This window comes from Oryx dammah, unplaced genomic scaffold (assembly GCF_014754425.2).
Source record: "Oryx dammah isolate SB20612 unplaced genomic scaffold, SCBI_Odam_1.1 HiC_scaffold_18, whole genome shotgun sequence".
NCBI lineage: Eukaryota > Metazoa > Chordata > Mammalia > Artiodactyla > Bovidae > Oryx > Oryx dammah.
In genome coordinates, this window is record NW_024070202.1 from 24,129,981 (window position 1) to 24,152,066 (window position 22,086).

The 22,086-nt window shown below is 34.9% G+C and overlaps 1 protein-coding gene across 1 annotated transcript in view; it reads right to left on the reverse strand.

Moving 5' to 3' along the window:
* Positions 1–246: 246 nt before the first annotated feature.
* Positions 247–22,086, reverse strand: part of AGMO (alkylglycerol monooxygenase) — a 392,569-nt gene continuing 370,729 nt past the window's right edge. The window contains exon 13 of the mRNA XM_040260598.1: positions 247–988. Coding sequence (XP_040116532.1) covers positions 914–988 — 75 coding nt within the window. The 3' untranslated portion in view covers positions 247–913. The remainder of the gene's footprint in view (positions 989–22,086) is intronic.

Sequence of the window (22,086 nt, forward strand, 5' to 3'; positions counted from 1 at the left end):
GCGGGAGGGAGTTTCAAGAGGGAGGTGGTACACACATACTTACAGCTGATTTGCGTTGCTATACAGCAGAACCAGTACCATTTTGTAAAGAAATTATCCTTCAATATAAAAAAGATTAAACGACAACAACAAAAAATCTAAGAAATACTAGAAGAAGGAAAGTTTGAACCATTTCCTGTTTGTCAGTTCCCTCCTAAAGAAACACATGGCAGATTTGTACAATTTCCATGAAAAATGTACACAGAATACCTGGGGTAATTTTATTTAGAGAGTATTATTAACATGATTGTGAGACAATTTAATGCAGAAATACTCCACACCCCTCAATTTGAAAGAATAAATTGACCAAACATATTAGACATATGCATCACAAATAATCTGTTGAATAAATGAATTCTGACAAATCCTGTTCATTTTCATTTTGGTGATGTCATTTTGTGTAACGTTACTCCTTACGTTATATGGTTTTCAAAGGTAAACCTAGACTTAGGCAGACAACTCATGTAATATATTTTTATGACAACAAATATGTTTCCAAGCACAATTTTAGCAGACAGCAAGTGAAAAATTGTCAAACCAATGAGAATAAAATCTTCATTCTTTTAGCTGTTTTGAAATTTTATTACTTCTTCTCATACTTATTGGCTTAGATGTTACCAGTGTACATAATATCATTATATTTGACATCATTTTCTTTCCACTCTAGCAATACAGTAACTGCAGCTGACTTTAATTTTAATAGAGAATGATAAATGTGAAAAGGAAGCAAGAGTATATAGATGTTATCTACCTTCCATTAGAAAAAACTGTCCATACAATCATTATATAAGATAATTGTATTTCCATAGAGAGTAGTAACATACTACAATTTTGGACAGATGATTAAAACAAGAGAATTGTGTACAAACGTAAGTTATCTCCAAGGGTCTGAGACAAGTTGCTTCACACTCCTTACTCCCCAGAAAGCAATGCAGATGGAAAAAAAAATCTGAAGAAATAAAACACAGAGAGGAAGAACAGTTAAAATGGATTCAACACTTCAGCTCAAGTGAGTTAGAAATACTTTTCTAGGGGAAAGTGAATAAATATATTTTAAGCAATTAAATTATTCAAATTTAACCTAGCAGTTGTTCAGTAATAGAATTTAGCCAATCCAGCTTAAAACACATTATATGAAGAGTAGGATTAAAAAGTTTTGTTTCTGCGGCTTAAAAAAAAAATACCTTCACAGATCTGGGTCATTTCTAGGGATGAGGCTATAAAATTAGTGAATGAAACAGAACTGTCTTCTGGCACTTGGAAGATGTCTTCTGGCATTTGCAACATGCAACACACTGCATGTTGTTTGTATTGTACTAAACAACCTCATTATTTATATAGTTTAAGAAGCCTTTGGAAAAGGAGAAATAAAAATGTTATTAAGGAATCATTCCTCTCTGAGGCAATGTGACTTAGCATATCATGAACTTCACCCAACATGAATTAAATTTTAAAGACTGCTGACTTAACTTCTTAGTCTCTTGATCTTACCAGATATAAAACTGTAACTGCAAAATTCTCTTTAAAATTTAAGAAATTGCTGAATCATGATAAGCAGCCATAAGAGTTCACCGAGTCTATTCCTTTTGCTTTCAAGTGACACCATACATTCCCAATAAATCATCAAAATTTAGCCAATAAAATTGTTGAGTTCTTATAACCCTAACAAGAATAATTCAGCCATCCTCAGTAAGAATTCGCAGGTTGCAGAATTTCTCACTGTGTGTCATCTAAAGGCCATAATGACCCAAACACACACCTCTCTGACTCTTCTTGAGGTAACATCTAGGCACTAGTCATAGTCATACACCTAGGAGGTTTCCAAAGTCAACCTTTCCCTTTATCTGTGCATTAAATTAAGCTATATGATTACTTTCACAATCCCCATTTTAGGTGTTATTAGAGTGATGATGAAAAATACTCAAACAGCTGCGGACATGTGGATAGCTGTGAAAGTTTCTCAAAATTTTCTTTTATTGTGCAAACTTCTTCAAAAGATTAAAATAGGACCATCTGCCTCTTCCCTGAAAGATCACTATTACGGAAAGATCCGGTAAAATGCATACAAAGAAACATGTTTAAGTAAAAAGATGAAGGCATGGGGAATGTTTTGGGGTGACAGACTAAAATGAAGCCAAGGCGTTGGCAGAGGCCAGTCATGCAGTCACAGGAAATACCTTGAACTACTGTGATTTTGCTATTAAAGCCAGGATATGAAAATAACAACAAGAACTTCTTAAACCTGGATATTTAGATTAGATGGATAATTAGATTATAGGTCGTTCAGTTTCATATGAACTTTCTTTTTCTACAGAACCATTATCCTTCATATTAACTAATGTGATAGTTTTATTCAAATCCATGTATTACTTCCAGCCTATAACATCGACAGTATAAAAAAACGTAGCAAGAATAAAATAAAAAGTTGTATTGAGGCAGGCGTTAAGAATAACATTAACATTCTGGAGTTGCCTCAAAAATCAAATGCAGTTTATTTAAAGGCTGGTTTTAATTTTGTTTCTTTTGACTGTGATTCAAGTAAAATGACCTCATGGGATTTCTCATGGTGGTAACCAAGCAAAGTAATATCAAGAAAAGGAAGTATTTGTGAAAGGTAGTAGACTGCACAGTGAATTACATTTATATGTGAATATGGGTTAGTGCTGACAGAGGGATAGCTGAGAAGACAGTTTTAAAATGGCACAGAGGTGATAAATCTATGATATCAGTGAAAATAGTTTAGGTCCATAATATTAATTGAGCGACTTGTGCTGTGCAAGGCACTGGGATCGAAATATATCTGACAGTAAAAGTTTTCACTGGTTTTGAATCTAGTGCCGAGGGTCACATGGATTATTTCATTGGTTGAAGTCTAGGCAGTATGATTTCAGCGAAATCTGTAAAACTGTACGGACAATTTTGTGAATCTGTCATAATTCTTCTTGTCTCTACTCCCTAACCACTAGATGATCTGTACTTTCATCTTGGGTCTCTGAAATATTAAGAACTTCTGATCTAACAAGAGAACAAAAAAGATTATAATTTAGTACATGCCTTTGCTGTTAAGTCACTACTTCTCAACTGTATCTTTCTACTTTTGAAACTGTAATTCCGGTCCTACTTTCTTAAGGAGCTGTTCCTAACTGAAACACAGGGATCTTGTCTTTTCCAATTAACCAAAGTGCTTTTAGGGCTTTCCTGGTGGCTCAGATGGTAAAGAATCTGCTTGTAATGAGGGAGACCTGGGTTCGATCCCTGGGTTGGGAAGTCCAGTATTCTTGCCTGGAGAATTCCATGGAGAGAGGAGCTTGGCAGGCTATAGTCCAAGGGGTCACAAAGAGTTGGACACAATTGAGCTTCTTACCAAAAAATGAAATGTTGCACAGTTTGTGGTTTTCTGTTTTTGGTTTCCTATTTTTTTTTTTTTCAGGCTCCTATGTGTTACTCCTCCAAACAGATGGAGAAGAAAAGCTAATGAAGAAAAGGGATCAGATTCACATTCAAGATTAATGTGCAATGAGACCCTTGCTTAGGCTAGGCACTGTCTTAGGTGCCTTTACTAGATTATAAAGTTTTATTTTCATGGCAAACTTGGAGAATTAGCAAACAGTTTGTTGGTGAGCAATGGGAACTCAGAATTTATGTGTTTTACCAAGGAGTAAATATTAAATATCAGAATATTAATCATGAAATATTAAATATCAGAACTGGTGTGATGTTTTTGTTTACTTAATGACCTCCAGAAAATTAAACTACACATTCTGGAAAATGAATGTGTACATCAATAATGAATTCATTTTCTCTTTTAGTAACCACCTATATTTTTTGCCAGTAACTATTAGATTGCTAAGACCTTTTCACAATCAATGTTTTAAGCAGAAAGTGGATTTTTTTATATATAATGAAATCCAAATTGGCACAGGATCATAGAAAGTAAACACAATGAATAAGTCCTTCTCAAAATATTCATGACTGAACTAGACAGTTTTATTAGAAAATAGTTAAGTAAGAAAACACTGATTTGTTTTCATATTTTTCAGTGTGTTTATATATATAATAGATATAAACATGTATTTCATATATAATTTTAACATGGAAAATTACTTAACATGGACTCAGTATGATTACTTGATTATTACAGTCATTTCATTTAAAATTTTCCCTCATCCAACCTTTCTCTCAATTTTTGTATTAGGCTGTTCCTTTTAGTTCTCCATATTTGATCAGGTTAAATGTATCATTCAAGATAAAATATTCATTAAAATATTTCTCAATCTACTATTTGTACAATGAAGGCAGGAGAACCACTACTTAGGCTAGTGTAAGAGTAAATGGCAACCATTGCATTTTTTTTCTTTTAACAATATTCTTCCCTAATCTCTAGATATGATGTTTCCGGATACATAAACAAACTCAATGAACACTTATTTTACTCTAGGTCTGGGCAAGTCCCATGATTTTAACAGCTGGATTCAAAATATGAAACAGAGGAAGTTCACTCTTGGTGTCAAGCCCTCCCCATGTAACACATCATTAGTGGCCCTTGTCTTCAGGCTATTTCCTTGACTTCCCAGAGCCCTTGACTCTGATGCTTAAACTTTGGCCTGTACAGATGCTCTCCACGTTTTCTCCACCCCTTCCCCAAAAGTTCATCATCTGGCAGGTGGCTGATCTGAGCCATTAATCTATAGTAAAATGTCAGTGGGAACTGACGTGACATTGTGCTGCTCCTCCCTGTTAGATACAGACCTTATTAAAAATGGAGCAAATCTGGCATCTAATCTTTTTAAACTTTTTAAAATTGAAATAGAGTTAATTTACAATGTTTTGCTAATTTCAGGTATACAGCAAAGTGATTCAGTTATACATATATATATATATATATATATCTTCTTTTTCAGATTCTTTTCCATTATAGGTTATTACAAGATACTGAGTATAGTTCCCTGTGCTATATAGTTGGTCATTGTTGGTTATCTGTTTAATATTTAGTAGTGTGTATATGTTCATCTTAAACTCCTAATTTATCTCTCATCCCTCCCCCTCTGTCCTCTTTGGTAACCATACATTTGTTTTCTATGTCTGTGAGTCTATTTCTGTTTCATAAATAAGTTCATTTGTGTTTTATTTTTAGATTACACATATAAATTATATCATATAATAATATTTGTCTTACTTCACTTAAGGTAATCTTTAGGTTCATCCATGTGGCTGCAAATAGTAGGATTTTACTTTTTTATGGCAGAGTAATATTCTATTGCCTTCAAACTGTGGTACTGGAGAAGACTTCAAAGCCCCTTGGACAGCAAGGAGATCAAACTAGTCAATCTTAAGGGAAATCAACTCTGAATATTCATGGGAAGGACTGATGATGAAGCTGAAGTTCCAGTACTTTGGTCACCTGATACGAACAGCTGACTCACTGGAAAGGTCCCTGATGCTGGGAAAGATTGAACGCAGGAGAAGAGGATGGGATGGCTGGATGGCATCACTGATGCAATGGACACGAACCTGGGCAAGCTTTTGGAGATGGTGGGGGACAGGGAGGCCTGGCTTGCCACAGTCCATGGAGTTGCAAAGAGTTGGACACAACTGGGAGACTGAACAACAATATTCTATTGTATATATGTACCTCATCTTCCTTATCCATTAATCTGTCAATGGAAATTTAGGTTGCTTCTGTATCTTGGCTATTGTAAACAGTGCTCCTGAAAATTGGCATGTATGTATCTTTTTGAATTATGGTGTTCTCTAGATATACGCAAAGAGTGGGACTGCAGGATCATATGGTAATACTATTTTTAGTTTTGTAAAGGTACCTACATACTGTTCTTCATAGTGGCTGCACCGATTTACATTCTCACCGACTGTGTATAAAAGGAAATTGTTAGTTGCTGAGTCATTTCCAATGCTTTGCAATCCCATGGACTATATAGCCTATCAGTCTCCTCTGTCCATGGAATTCTCTAGGCAAGAATACTGCAGTGGGTTGCCATTCCCTTTTCCACGAAGTCTTCCCAATCCAGGAATCAAACCCAAGAAGATTCTTTACTGTCTGAGCCACCAGGGAAACCCAACAGTGAAGAAGGGTTCCTTTCTACCCACACCCTCTCCAACATCTATTATTTGTAGATATTTTAATGAGGGCCATTCTCACTGGTGTGAAGTGATACCTCATTTTTGTTTTGATTTGTATTTTTCTAATAATTAGAGATGTTGAGCATCTTTTCATGCCCTTGTTGTCTATTAGTTTGCCTTCTTTGGAAAAATGTCTGTTTAAGCCTCTGTCCATTTTTGTTTGTTTGTTTGTTTGTTTTTGGTATTAAGCTATATAAGCTGTTTGTATATTTCTGAAATTAATCCCTTATCAGGAGCATTGTTCATAAATATTTTCTCCCATTCCATATGCCATCTCTATAGACTAAATCTGCTGTGCAAAAGCTTTAAGTTTAATTAGGTCCCATTTGTTTACTTTTGTTTTTATTACTTTAGGGGATGGATCCTCCCAAAAATACTCCTGCAATTTATGTCAAAGACTGTACTGCCTATGTTTTTCTCTAGGAGTTTTATAGTATCCAGTCTTACATTTATGCCTTTAATCCGTTTTGAGTTTATTTTTAGATAGGATGTAAAAGAATGTTCTAAATTTCATTATCTTACATGTAGTTGCCTAGTTTTCCCAGCACCACTATTTGAAGAGATAGTCTTTTCTCCATTGTATATTCTTGCTTCCTTTGTCATAGATTAATTGACCAGAAATGCCTGGGTTTATTTCTGGGTTTTCTATCTTGTTCCATTAATCTATATGTCTGTTTGGGTAGTATATGTTTGGCCATATATAATTAATGGGTCTAGATTAACTCATTAATCTATATGTCTGTTTTTGTGCTAGTACCATACTGCTTTGATGACTGTAGCTTTGTAGTATGGTCTGAAATCAGTATAGTATAATCTGTATCAAATCTGCATGGAGCAAGTTTATAGGTGTTATTTTTTTTCCAACAATTGTTCACTTCCTATCTCTGTATCACATTTTGGTAATTCTCACAAATTTCACACTCATTATTATTGTATTTGTTACAGTGATCTGTGGTCTTTGATGGTATTACTATAACTCACTAAAGGTTTAGGTTATGGTTAGCATTTTTAACAATAAAGCATTTTTAATTAAGGTATGTAAAATTGTTACAGACATGATTGAATTATACACTTAAGAGCCTACAGTGTAAACATAACTTACATGCAGTGGGAAACCAAAAAAATTGTGTAACTCATTTAGTGCTGTATTCCTTTACTATGGTGTTCTGGAACCAAATCTGTAATATCTCCAAAGTATGACTATACTTCACTGTGTACATTTTCAGCCACATTTAGACCTCCATGTTGCTTTCCTAAAATTCTTCTGGAATGAATGTGCCTATTTAGTATCACTAACAAGTCACATCCTACCTATAGAGTGAAGAGTATATTTTTTAAAAATTCTTTTAATTTTTTTTATTTTTAATTTTAAAAAAATTCTTTTAATTTTATGAAGTCCATAAGATACAAGTTAACTGGCTATTTAGCACAAGGGTAACAACCACAACAGCAGCAATTTCTTTTAAGGGAGACATATTAAATATACAGAAGTTGTACTTAATTATTTGAAGAAAAATAAAACCAATTCTTTCTTAAGTATACTTTTGAACAATATATATTTTTTAAAGATGACTGCTGTCTACTATATAGATAGGAATTTAAAATCAGACCTGAATGGATAAAAAATATCTCTATTTCCTATTAATGCAAGAGAATAAATAAACACAAACAGAACTAGAATAGAAAGTGAAGCCACATGTATTGAAGGTCCTTCTGAAATGAAAATATTTGAATATATTTCTGTTGATTAGTTGCTAAGTTGTATATGACTCTTTACGACCCCATGGACTGTAGCCTGCCAGGCTCCTCTGTCCATGGGATTTCCCAGGCAAGAATACTGGAGTAGGTTGCCATTTCCTTCTCCTTGGGATCTTCCTGACCCAGGGATCAAACCCTGGTCTCCTGTTTAGCAGGTATATTCTTTACTACTGAGCCGCCTGCGAAGCCCTAAAATATATTAGATAACAATAATTTTTTTCCTTAGAATTTTGCAAGAACACAATTTGACAAATTCCAACTCAAAAGAGGTTGAGAACTATTGATTTTACTTCTAGTATATCCTATGTATGAACAAAATACTGAGTCATATGTAGACAAACAAAAGGCTTAAGAGAAATATTTCTAGACACTTGCACCTTTTACTTGGAAGTCTTGTGTTCCCTGTTTTTATTTCTGTACTCTATGTAAGGGAAAGTATAATCACAGCTATGTTTAATATAAAGTCTTATAAAGATTCATTACTATTTAGACAGTAAATCAAACAGTATAATTTTACATTTGCTTAAAAGTATATATTAATGTTATTAATTAAGGAAGAACAATATGAAAAGAAAGTTCTTGTGAATGCCCATGTACTAACAGTGGCTTACTTGAAAAGAATATATGTTTTCCTCAATCATTAAATATTTTCTGAAATTAATGTTTAAATAAGAGAATACACTAAACATACCACAATCATGTTTTTAAAAAGAAAACAAACACAAAATTTTAAAATAATTCAGCTGAACTCCAAAACCAGAAAAATAAGGTATTTTATTATTTTTCTCTTCAGTGGGGGGCAAAGATCAATGATAAAAAAAAGCATTGTTAATTTAGAAAACAAATGCAGAATCTTTATTACAACCATTTCTTCGGTTCCCCAGAGATAACTAACTCCTATTGCGTACAATAATTTATTCACTTCTTAAATCTAAATTGCTCAAGAACATGTTTTTCCTTTTCAGCAGTACTCCTATAGAATATCCTATTGTTTACCCAGACCACCTTGGAGATATCACAGTGACATTTGAAAGCCATAATATTAGTAAGATTAGCGATCACTTTAGTTCAGTTCAGTTCAGTCACTCAGTTGTGTCCGACTCTTTGCGACCCCAAGAATTGCTGCACACCAGGCCTCCCTGTCCATCACCAACTCCAGGAGCTCACCCAAACTCATGTCCATCGAGTCGGTGATGCCATCCAGCCATCTTATCCTCTGTTGTCCCCGTCTCCTCCTGCCCCCAACCCCTCCCAGCATCAGGGTCTTTCCAGTGAGTCAACTCTTTGCATGAGGTGGCCAAAGTATTGGAGTTTCAGCCTCAGTATCAGTCCTTCCAATGAACATCCAGGACTGGTCTCTTTTAGGATGGACTGGTTGGATCTCCTTGCAGTCCATGGGACTCTCAGGAGTCTTCTCCAACACCACAGTTCAAAAGCATCAATTCTTCGGTCTCAGCTTTCTTCACAGTCCAACTCTCACATCTGTACATGACGACTGGAAAAACCATAGCCTTGACTAGACGGACCTTTGTTCGAAAAGTAATATATCTGCTTTTGAATATGCTATCTAGGTTGGTCGTAACTTTCCTTCCAAGGAGTAAGTGTCTTTTAATTTCATGGCTGCAGTCATCATCTGCAGTGATTTTGGAGCCCCCCAAAATAAAGTCAGCCACTGTTTCCACTGTTTCCCCCATCTATTTGCCATGAAGTGATGGGACCAGATGCCATGATCTTCGTTTTCTGAATGTTGAGCTTTAAGGCAACATTTTCACTCTCCTCTTTCATTTTCATCAAGAGGTCTCCAAAACCTAGCTACAATTCAGAGAATATACTGGAAGACAGTTGGCATGAACTAGCTACCGTGTATACAAAACCATCTGGTGGAAGCTGAATAAACCACAATTAGCATAAAGTGAAAATAGAGCTACATTTCTCAAAAACATCTGTAGACTTTTTCCTCTCTGAATTCAAAGTTATGAATAAAGTGTCTTTATAGATATATTATTTTAAATATTTCCAGTATTACCAACCATTACTCTATGAGTCCAGCCATCTGGTAACATGGATTTCTGAGTCCCTGGTGGCTCAGATGGTAAATAGTCTACCTACAATGCAGGAGATCCAGGTTTGATCCCTGGGTCAGGAAGATCCCTTGGAGAAGTGAACAGCTACCCACTGCAGTATTCTAGGTTGGAGAATCCCATGGACAGAGGAGCCTGGCCAGCTGCCTGTCCATGGGGTCACAAAGAGTTGGACATGACTGAGTGACTAACACTTTCACTTTCTTTGATTATTTACTACATTCTTATCTTTCCTTATAGGCAATGATGCATCTTCAATTTACACTGATTTCCTAAATATTTTCTCTAAAATTTTTAAGTATTTTAATATATATATTCTCAATATCCAGGCTTCCTTCTTCTCAGTTTTTTTCAGATTAGTTTTGTTGTTGAAGTTTTTCAAAAGGACAGGTAGAAAAAAATACCCAACTTACTACAAGTAACACATAGAGGAAAATTAGACAACCAAAGTTGGTAAGACATGACTTATACCCAAAGTATGATCAGAATGCTTGCCTTGTCAAAACAGAAGCCTCACTCTATATTTTTCTAATTGTCCAAATTCTTAATGATAATGATGAAATTTTAGAAAATTTTCTTGAACTATAGTAAACAATATGGAGACATGAAGACAGAGTTATAATAAGGTCAAATTAATAACAGAAGAGCTATCACATGTGAGAATGATTATTCAGATGAATGACGACCATTCTTTTGGGAAAACATCTTAGGAAAGATATATTTTGTGGATACAGTCTTTGTACACTCATAGCCTTCCTCTTACACTTATTATGGAGCTACACATTTAAAAAAATTTTTTATGAGTGTGAGAAGGGAAAAAATCAGGACAAGGGAAAATGTTAAGGATAGTCTGTTTTGGTTTCTATAAATTTGAGAATAAAACAAGAGTAGGAAAAATAACGGAACTCAATGAACATTACCTAGTTTAACTTTGTGCTGAGACATTTTTATATATTAAAATTAGCAATGGGTTAACCATTAAAAATAACCTGACTCCTTGTACTGTGCACTATGACTTCACTTTTTTAAAAAGTATAATCCAATGAATTTAAAAACTACTTACTATTATAATTTTTACTTTTATATTTCTGCAAATAAGTCTAGTTATAACTAGAAATAAAATTTTATTTAGTTTTCCCAAATATCCCTCACATTGGCATAAACTTGTTTGCCTCATACCCAGTATGTTTTGAAACTGAAGATTCTTGAATAGAGTGTTGCTGGATTAATCATGGTCCTTAAGTGTCCTAACAGGACTCTCCGAAATGCCAAAAAAACATGATATTTAATCTAAAATTCAAAGTACCACACCTTTCTAGTGCCTTTTCTGACTACTAAAATGAAAAAGCACTTACATGTTAAAATCAGAGCTTTGCTTCAACAAAAATTATCAAGAAAATCATACAGTCCTAATCCATCAAAATGCCATTTTCCTGGTAAATGAGAATTCCCTGCCATATAACCCTACCACAATAGCACATTGATTCTCAGTGTATCCTACATAGCAGTGCTCCTGGCCTCTTTCTGACATAAATCAACACATAAATAACTTTTAAAACTTGATGTACAAAAATTTATATCTGGAAGAGAATATATTTACGCCTGCAGAATATCATTCAACACTGCTCATCCAGGACTTTGACCCTACTGTTAAAAAAAAAAAAAGTTCTTTGTACTTGCTTTCTATCTAGGAAACCAAGCAAGTCTCTTAAAGAAATGAGTTCATTTGTGGAGAGGGTGGGGAGTTGGTGGGAAATGCCATGTTTACAGAAATAATAGTGATGTCTGGTTTTAAAAACAGGACAGTATATCTTGGAAGGATATGTTTTGCAAAGATCCTTTTGTATTGTTTTTGCTTGTGTCAAAGGAACGATTAGAGCCCCAGTAAATGGGAACTTCCCAGAGTAGGCTAAATAGAAGGCCAGCAGCTCACATATGGCTTGCAGCTTGGGGGAGTTTCTCTCAATGTTCTGCCAGAGATGGGACTGCCCAAATGCTTTCTCGTGTAAGTCCTAAGTCATAAACCGCATCCTCCTAGTCCAGCCATGCCAAAACTGGACCCAAGGGGATACAGAGTCTTGGCTGATGGGAAACAATGACTGCTTCCTAAGGAAGCCACAGCTGCTTTCCTGAGAGACACCCAGATGCCTGAATTTTTCCTTACTTTCCATTTCTGACTACCTGTTCTGGCAACAGTTCCAACAAAGGGTGAGGCAGGCAGCAGGCACCCAGCTGTTTTCAATAAGCCTTGGCAATGTAGGAACTGATTACATAAACACTACAAGCATTCAAAGAGCATATTTTCTAGCTTTTAAGCTATAATAAAAATGGTGTGTGCCTGTACAAAAACCCTACATCTTCTCTGCCCCAAATAGTGATAATGATAACAGCAATGCTGATGATGAGGATAATACTAATAATGGCTTTAATTATGAAAGCAAGGATTATTAAAGGAAACATGATAACATGAGCTGCTGGGAAACAGTTCAAATTATACAGAGAGAATTGGAAAGATGTGAAATTTCCACATTACGGGGTTGGTCAATGTTTCTTTATGAAACAGCAAGGTCAAAATGTGCACTCAATTCACTTGATTTCTTATTTTTTCCCACAACCCTGGGCAAAAAACAATCAGATGTTGCATTATCACATAGGGTTCTCTTTATTTTAATATCAGATCCAAAGACCAACAGAAGATGTTGATTTACATTTTAATTAAGATGAGTTTTTCTGGCTTAAAAAGCATAAATATAAATCTACTTCTTGGATTTGACGGTTGAAAACTGAAAGTTTTAAATTACTCACTCATGCCTATAGTTCACATACACAGGCTTATTATTTTTTAATGTTTTCTATATTTGAAATATTAGATCAAGAATCTATATGAACAATGTAAGAAGTGAATTGGAGTTTCAGTAATCTATATTTCTACATGTCTGCTCAATTTCCTGTACAACAAAGTGATATCCCTGTTCCAAAGAACAGAATTGCATTAAATTTTTTTACCTTACACATTACTCATTTATTCTTACCTCATTAACTCACAAAAATGAATGTTTGGCTAGGCCAGTTCTCTTCAATATATCTATTGTTCTAGCCATAATTTTCTTACCTCCAAGACGCACTACATATTCTTTGATATGGATTTTAAATTGGACTCTTTCAAATAACAAATGCTACAAAATAAAAACAACACAGGGAATGTTTTTCAAATTGTTCTAGAAAAAAGTTGTGGACAAAGTGATCAATTGTAAATCCCCAAACAAAGCTACTGACAGGAAATCTGAATATCAGGTATGAATGAGTGGAGGCTAAGAGTGATAAACCATATACACATTGGAATTAGCTTGGGACATAAGTGACCTTAGTCAAACCAGAACTCTGGAAAAAGAATAAGAAGATTGGGTTGTCTCAACTCAACATAAATTATTTTACTCCAGAGATTACTAAGAATTTCAGTTTCTGCCTCTATAAAATGGGAAGAATAGTGTCCCTACTTTTCATAAGATTATGGTGAATACTGACTCATTTTCTCTAAATTTTAAAGCTATATAAAGATACAAGACGACTAAAGTATGTTAACTTTTGTGATAAAAAGATTCAATAAATTAAAAGTGAAAATAGAGGGAAAGATAAGGAGATATAAATAATAGGCAGAATTTGGAACATTAAAGATTTTATAAATGCCAGCTCTGTATCATTGATGGTCATAGTTAAAATGACGCTTTTAAAACTTGTATATAATAACTGCAAGTAGAGTAGGATTTCAGTGGGTAAGTACAGTTATAGATTGATCATTGTCTGGAGTATTTCCATTATGTTTCTCATCCTGTAAGAGCATGGAAGTTCTATGTTCCTGATGAATTTTCATAACACCAACCTTCTGAACTATATCTTTTAATGTCTTAAAGTATCCTTAATTCTTTATTTATAACAAAAGTATGGAAAAGAATAATTTCAATGATCTTCCATCCCACACCTACTGCCAAACTACTGTTTTAATTTCCTTTGCATAGCTAAAACTGTGTTAAAATAGTTGGCTTTTTATACAGATGCTACCCAGAGGGATCCTGGGTAATATAATGTAAAATGTTTTTCTGAAAATTCTACAATAAATAAGTAATTCTATAATGGTGGTATTTCTTAAAATACATATTTTCAAGAAATGGTAAAAGATTATTTATTTAGTGCTAGGTGTGGCATCCATAAGAAATAATAGCATGAGTCCTAGTTCAAAGGTGAATGTACCTATAAAAAAATTACATTGAATCTATCCCCATTGGGTACTATACAGTTCATGAATATTTATCACACTATTATTTTATGCCAGGCATATCACTGCTGACAGAATTCACTGGTGAGCAGTATAGTCCCTGAATTCATAGAACTTAGAACTTCATAGTTTTTCATGAACATACTTATTAAAGACTGGTGTATGTTGTGTATATATATATCCATCTCCCTGGAGGAGAAAATGTTAACCCACTCCAGTGTTCTTGCATGGAAAATCCCATGGACAGAGGAGCCTGGTAGACTACAGTCTGTAGGGTCACAAAGAGTTGGACACAACTGACTGACTGAGCATATATATATATATATATGATGTGTGTGTGTATATATATATGTATGTTATTTATAAATCTTCAGGTCAAATTTTCTTCACAATATTGAAGTTAAATATAAAATAAAAATGATTTACTAAAGCAAGGTCAATCACAGAGTTATGTGAACTCACTCACTGGACAAGTTATTTAATGCTGGTATGCCTAAGTAGCTTCACTTGAAGAGCGTGGATAATCTTCCAGAGTTACTGGAGTAATTAAATTAATGTTAATATAACATTATTACAATGTTTCATATGTGCAAATGCTTCAACAAATGTCAATAGTTTAGTTGACGTTATTGATTTGTTATTGTCACTATTGATGTTTCTGCTGCTGCTCAGCCATGTCTGACTCTTTGCGACACCCTGGCAAGGCTCCTCTGTCCATGGAACATTCCAGGCAAGACTACTAGAGTGGATTACTGTTTCCTCCTCCAGGAGGTCTTCCTGACCCAGGGACTGACCTGCATCTCCTGCATCGCAGACGGATTAGTGTTTTCCAAACTTTGTTTGAAAATACAGCATTACAGTTATTCCCCCTCATTATATTTACCTTCATAATTTTTTTACTTAAATCATTATCTGTGTATTCTAAGACATATAAAAACAAAATTTCTTGTCAAAGAAAGGACGAAACTATAAATAGAAATTATAACTTTTACTTCTTTCATTCCAGTGGATCTTCTTATCCATTCACCTTAGAAAACTCTATCACAAAGATAAAGAGTCTTCAAAGTAGCAAAGTTTGATGCCCTGGGAAAAACACAGGTTTTTGAGAGCCTTGGAACTTGGGTTCTTGTCCTTTCTGTCATAAAATGGTTGAGTCATTTTATTTTCTCAGGATATCTGTATCTTTAGTTTCTTTTTCTGTTCAATGACAGAATAAAAGTAGAAAATCTCTAAAGTCTATTTTTAGTTCTATTATCTGAAAAATAATAGAATTGGCTAAGACAATATTATAATAGTAGAAAGTTTCCAGAATAGTTCCCCCAAATAATTAAATTTGTAATAAAAACAACACAGTATTTCTTCCTCTTGCCCTAATTTATTGCCACAGTAAGGTAATTGAAATAACAGCAGAAATGACAGGGGAAAAAAAAAACTTTAAAAAAATTATTCTTTACACATGTGGAATATGTGTAGAGAATTTGACTCTACACATGTGAAGAGACTGGCAAAGGATGAGAAACATGATTCCTAAATCGTGCATTTCTAAATATCAAGATCCCTAAGCTTCTTCCTGGATATAAGCTGACTTTCTGGCACTCTGATGCCTGAAATTTAGAAAGTTAAGACCTGCTATATTCATCTTTGAAAAAATAACTTAGCGGATATCATCAAAAAGGTACAGAGAAGTGGCCGCAGCAGTGATTCTTACAAAAATTTGCAGAGGCATATACTGAAATAAAAATAAGTAATGGACAACTTTGAAAGCTATTGGTAACTGATGAGTTTTAAGGACAACAGTAATTTCAGAGGTAAAATACTTTGCCTGTTTGTGTGTATATTCCAAGAAATAACAATCATATTTCAGGAAAGCTGAGGTGGAGGGAAGAAATAAAGTTTCACCTTTAATGGTGAAGTTACTAAATGAAGCTTTCAACACTTTTAGTTTTTACCTAGTCCATAATTCAGGGTCAATTGTTTCTCCAGTGAGAAAGAAAGATGAGAAGGGATAGGGGAAGAGAGATTATTACTTGAATTCATTAAAACAGATGAATGGATACAGAAATTGTGGTACATATATACAATGGAATATTACTCAGCTATAAGAAAGAACACATTTAAGTCAGTCCTAATGAGGTAGATGAACCTAGAATTTATTATAAAGAGTGAAGTAAGTCAGAAAGACAAATATTGTATATTAACACATGCATATGGAATTGAGAAGGATGGTACTGTTGAACATATCTTCAGGGCAGCAATGGAGAAACAGACATAGAGAACACATTTGTGGAAGGAGGAGAAAGTGAGACAAATTGAGAGAGTAGCATGGAAACATACATTATCATATGTGAAATAGATAGCAAGTGGAAATTTGCTGTGTGACACAGGAAACTGAACCAGTGCTCTGACAACCTAGAGGGGTGGAATGGGGTGGGAAGGTTCAGCAGGCAGGGGACATACGTGTATCTGTGCCTAATTCATGTTGATGTATGGCAGAGATCAACACAATATTGTAAAGCAATTATCCTCCAATAAAAAAGAAAAGAAAAAAACACCACTATTATAAAAATTCTGGGGGAAATTTATAACCAATATAAGATATTGAATAAAGGAATAAATATACTCTAGTACAGGATGAGTTTTCAGAAAGCATCTTTGTAGCTATAAATGTGTTTATAGTTATGCCAAAAGGTATACTTTCTGGATTCTGGGGAAATGTGTTAATAATTTTCATAAATAAGTAAAGGCAAGTGGAACCTCTTTGGTTAGCTTCTGAAGTTAGCACATGCAACAAAAGTTGTACAGAGTTTAAAATTACCCTAGAAATTCCCTTAAATAACCCATAGAGTATAATACACATGGTTTTAGGTACACAAACCCTTTATGGTAATTCCTTCACACACTCAAGTTTGAGAACCCTTGTGCTACTGAAGAGAGTAATCAAAGAAAAGTATGTAGATGTCTGATAATTTAAATCAATCTTGACTTTTGATTAAGTGGAAAACCTAGCCAGAAAAAAAGAAAAGAAAAGAAAGGACAAGAGGGACGGAAGGAAAAAGGAAGGAAGGAAATGGATAATAAGCTCTAAATTGTTTCTGGTTATGTGTAAAGTTTATTCCTTTTTAACATTGAATCTCTGCTGCTCTAGTCATACATATTACATGAATGTGTTTACTTTTGTGAGGGTCAAACAAATATACTGGAGTTCATCTAGGATTTAGCACTAAGTCTCAAATTCTGAGAGCTGCACACATGCACATATGATGTTACTCATCTTTACCTTAATATGCAGGGGAATATTTAGCTTGACTTCTTTGCCATAAAAATTTTTGTTTCAAAATGATGTTTTAACTGGTGGCTCAGATAGTAAAGAATCTGCCTGCAATGTAAGAGACCTGAGTGTGATCCCTGGGTCAGGAAGCTACCCTGGAGAAGGGAATGGAAATCCGCACCGGTATTCTTGCTTGGAGTATCCCATGGACAGAGGAGCCTGGTGGGCTACAGTCACAAGGATTTGTACATGACTGAGTAACTAACACTTTAACTGCCCTCAACTTTTAGCGTTCACTGCTATTTCTACCTGCAGCTTTGACAGCAGAGATCATTTAAGACCTATGCAGGCAGAAGTTTTATTTCAAATGTTCACATGAATAAATCCAATTCAAATTCTGTCACAGTGTGACATGTATCCACTCTGTTATGAGTTAACTAATTTTAGGATGGAATATTATCTTTTTTTTACCTAATTATGATCTTCTACATTAAACCAGTCTATCACAGAGTATTTAGCATAGGAATTTCCCTTGTTATAAAGCTGAAATTATACAGAGAAACTTTACAGAAGCTCATAATGAGATGACTTATCATGATCCTTGAAAACTGCACCAGGATGAATATGGACGGAAGTACATTTTAATTGACTCAATTTTTCTGTGTTGTTATCAGTAGAAAACACATATATTCAGAAATGTTACTTTTCTCTCTTTTTCCTTTTTTCTCTTTATTTTTTTCTTTGCTGTGGTGAAGTTGAGCTACAAGCTCCCACAGGACTTGAAGTCTCAGCACAGCTTGGGTTGTGGACTGCATTTCTCCCACATGAATTTGGTGGCCGGGTCAGTCAGAATGATATTAGTGCATTTAATTTTCAAAACACACACAGTGGAACAGATGTGTTTTATAGGGACTGCAAAATGAAGTTCAGAAGTAAGGGGGCCTGGGTAATGTTCTGGTACAATATGGTAAGAGATCACGGTATGAAACTAATTCCTGCCGATAATCATAACTTGTCTCAGTGAAAACTAGCTTATAATATTTGTGTATAGAACTGTGGAGAATATCAAAGCTACCAAGATTTGAAACAGTGCAGCAGGAGCTCCAGAACTTTATGTAAATTAACCCCACAACATGGAACACATTAACTTGAGGGTTTCAGGAATTTGGAACTCAGAATGCTTGGGATGTGGGTTTAATTGAAACACGGTCTTATGACAATCAGTTTTTCTCTGGAGACGGGATTTTTTTAAGGTGCATGCAAACGTATAATTGAGCATTGACATATTACATCATAGTGATACATTTTAAACAACCCATATCTGCTTCACAGTATTTATTTCACTAAAATACCACTGGATATTTAAAGATTCCTCCTTTCGAGTCCAACCATCTGAATAAATGAACAGTACACGGAGGTGAGCCAGTCAACTCTCAGATGGGGCCAGGCCTCAAAGACTCACACATACACAAAGCAGTTCTTCTGGAAAAAATGTTTCTGGGTTTTCAACATAAATCAGGGTCAACACATAATACAATCATGCTCTAGTACATTTAGAAGCTGGAAAACAGTCTAACTAGGCCAGTGATGCTTCCAGCAAACCTTCAGGCCAAATAGCAATCAGAGAATTCATGGCTTTGTGCTCAAACCTCATCTCTGTTCAAGTCCATGAAGGGGTTGCCTGTTCTCATAGGGAAATTTTAAAGAGGAGTTAGAAACTAAACTTTCTCCATGGCTATGATTTTAACGGATTTCTTTTTCTCTTATTCTTTTCCTTTCCTTCTCATTTCTTATTTTCAAGTGTAGCCACAAATGTACAGATCTACTTGTGAGTAATACTAAATTCCAGCAGTCTTGATTTTCATACCAAAACAATTATATTTTTGTGGTAAAGGAATAAGCCAAACCTTCTGAGTGAAATTCTATATGTATTACATATAAATAGGAATAAGATGAAATAAAATATAAAATTTTTTAATTGTAAAAAGTTAGTCTAACAATATAAATTTGGTCAAATTGTACCTTGGATTAAGAACACGTCAGATGAAATCAAGTATACAGTTGTTTGCTGCTGCTCCCTCACTCAGTTGTGTCCGACCCTTTGGGATTCCATGGACTATAACCCACCAGGCTCCCCTGTTCATGGGATTCTCCAGGCAGGAATACTGGAATGAGTTGCCATTTCCTTCTCCAGCAGATCTTTCTGACCTAGGGATCGAGCCCATGTCTCCTGCAGTGTAACCCATGTTTACACTGCAGGCAGATACTTTACCATTGAGCCACCAGAGAAGCCCATGATATTGTTTATGTTCTTTTTATATAAAACACAAAAGTAAGAGTTACTTATTGCATGGCAGAACTGGAAGTTCCAGGATCAAGACACTAATACACATCTATAGAGCATGCCTAGGAACATAATGCATGCTCTATAGGTTCTAGAACTAAGTGATAGTGAAACAAGATAAAACAACATGGTCCAACAATCTCACTTCCAGTTATATATCATATCAAAGGAAATGAAATAATTATCTCAGAAAGATATCAGCCCTCCCCTGTTCACTGTAGCCTCACAATAGCCAAGATATGGAAATAATCTAAATGCTCATTGACAGAAGAATGAATAAAGAAAATATGATAAATTATTCAGCCAAAAATTTGACAGAATCCTACTACTTATGACAACATGTATGGATACATCCTGAAGGTATTATGCTAATTGAAATGTCAGACACAGAAAGACCAATATTGCATGATATCACTTACATATGGAACCTAAGAAAAAAGAAAGGAAGTTGAACTAAAAGAAAAATAGAATAGAAACGTGGTTGCCGGTAGTAGGTGGGTTAGAGAATGAATGAACAAGGAGATGTTAGTGAAAGGGTACAAACTTACAGGTATAAGATGAATAAGATCTGAGGATCTAATGTGTAACATGGTGACTATAGTTGATAACTATGTAACTATATATACCAAATAACACTGTACTGTATAAACAAAATTGGTTAATAGAGTAGAACTCAACTCCATGGTGATGGTTGTGGTAATGAATTTGATAGGGGAATTCTCTCACAATGCATACATACAGCATCTCTTTGTGTGTACACTTTAAATAGCTTACAGTGTTGTCAATATACCTCAATATAACTGAAAAAATAAACTAAAAATTTTCAGTCTATCCAAAAAAAAAATAAAATAAAAATTTTCACTCTAAGTTTGGTTAGTGTTAAATCATGGATTTTTTTCATATTTCTGAAAAATTAGAGCTTACAATATTTTTTAATTAAAAAGAGGGAGCTAATGAGACCCATGAATGTTCAGGATAAGTTCAAAGTAGAAATGATGTTCCCCTGGGCCTGAGCAGTGGACTGGACTTGGGGTGGAGAGAAAGAGAAGTAACACCATTGAAATGAGGGGTCCACGGTCACCCCTGCTGTAGAGGGAGCTAGTCTGACTCTCTTTGAACTTATTTGAGAGTGAAAGAAAATTTGAAGGAGAAGTCCTTCTATAGGGGCTTTTCAAAACCAGACTGAAGAATAGATAACTCATTGGATGACTTTGTAGGAGAAAACTGTTACGGAACTATGAAGTACATGAGATAAATTGAGTAGGAGATCATTCAAGTCAGGAAAATGTGGTAGAATCATGTGTAGTACGAGAAAGACTGATACAGGTTTATTAACTTTTGCTCAAGTTTGATTACATTCATGTATGGGTTATCAATGCAATATTAATCAACCTTCATCAGGCTATTTCTACTCATATGAGATTTGTATTGGACTAGTTAATACAGATCTCTGCACAGACAATAACAATAGAGGATGCTGTGTGTATTAGGCTACAAACACAGTCTGGGAGATCAAGGTGTATCTTGAAAGAAGGAAGTGCCTGGAACATACTACTTCCTCAACTAACTCTTTATGAAGAAGTGATGGCACGATTAAACAAAATGTTCTTTAAACATCAGAGATAAAGGGGAGTTTGCCAGTGGAAAAAAGAAGGGAAAACTGGGGGTCCAGAGACATGAATCCAGGGAGGAAAGAAGACCACTCTCTGAAAGAATTAAGAGACATTCAGGGAGGTCTAACCCCCAAAGCACAGGAAAAGTGTAGAGAGAGGTAAGGTTTGCCTAAAACAGGGAAGGCAACGGAAGGATTTTCATCATGAAGTGGTATGATTATCTTTGTTTTGCAGCACCCGGCTGTGGTGTGGAGGGTAGTGCCTGGCACATTGTGGGAAAGACCTGTTAGGATGCTGTCTTCACAAGCCAAGGATGACAGTGGCCAGAACTAGGATAGTTTTGGCTGTGGGGATAGAGAGATAAAATATGGATTTAAAGGATTACAGGGGATTTAACTATGAGAGTGAATGAGTTCCCCAAGGAATCTATACATAAGAAAATATTTTTATACTCTCCTGATAATCCCTTGGCATACTTTCAGAAAAACCAGACAGTTTATTACTTGTTTCCTAAACACACCCCAGATCTTTCCTGTTGTACCGCTCTCCTCATACTCACTTCTCATTCTCTT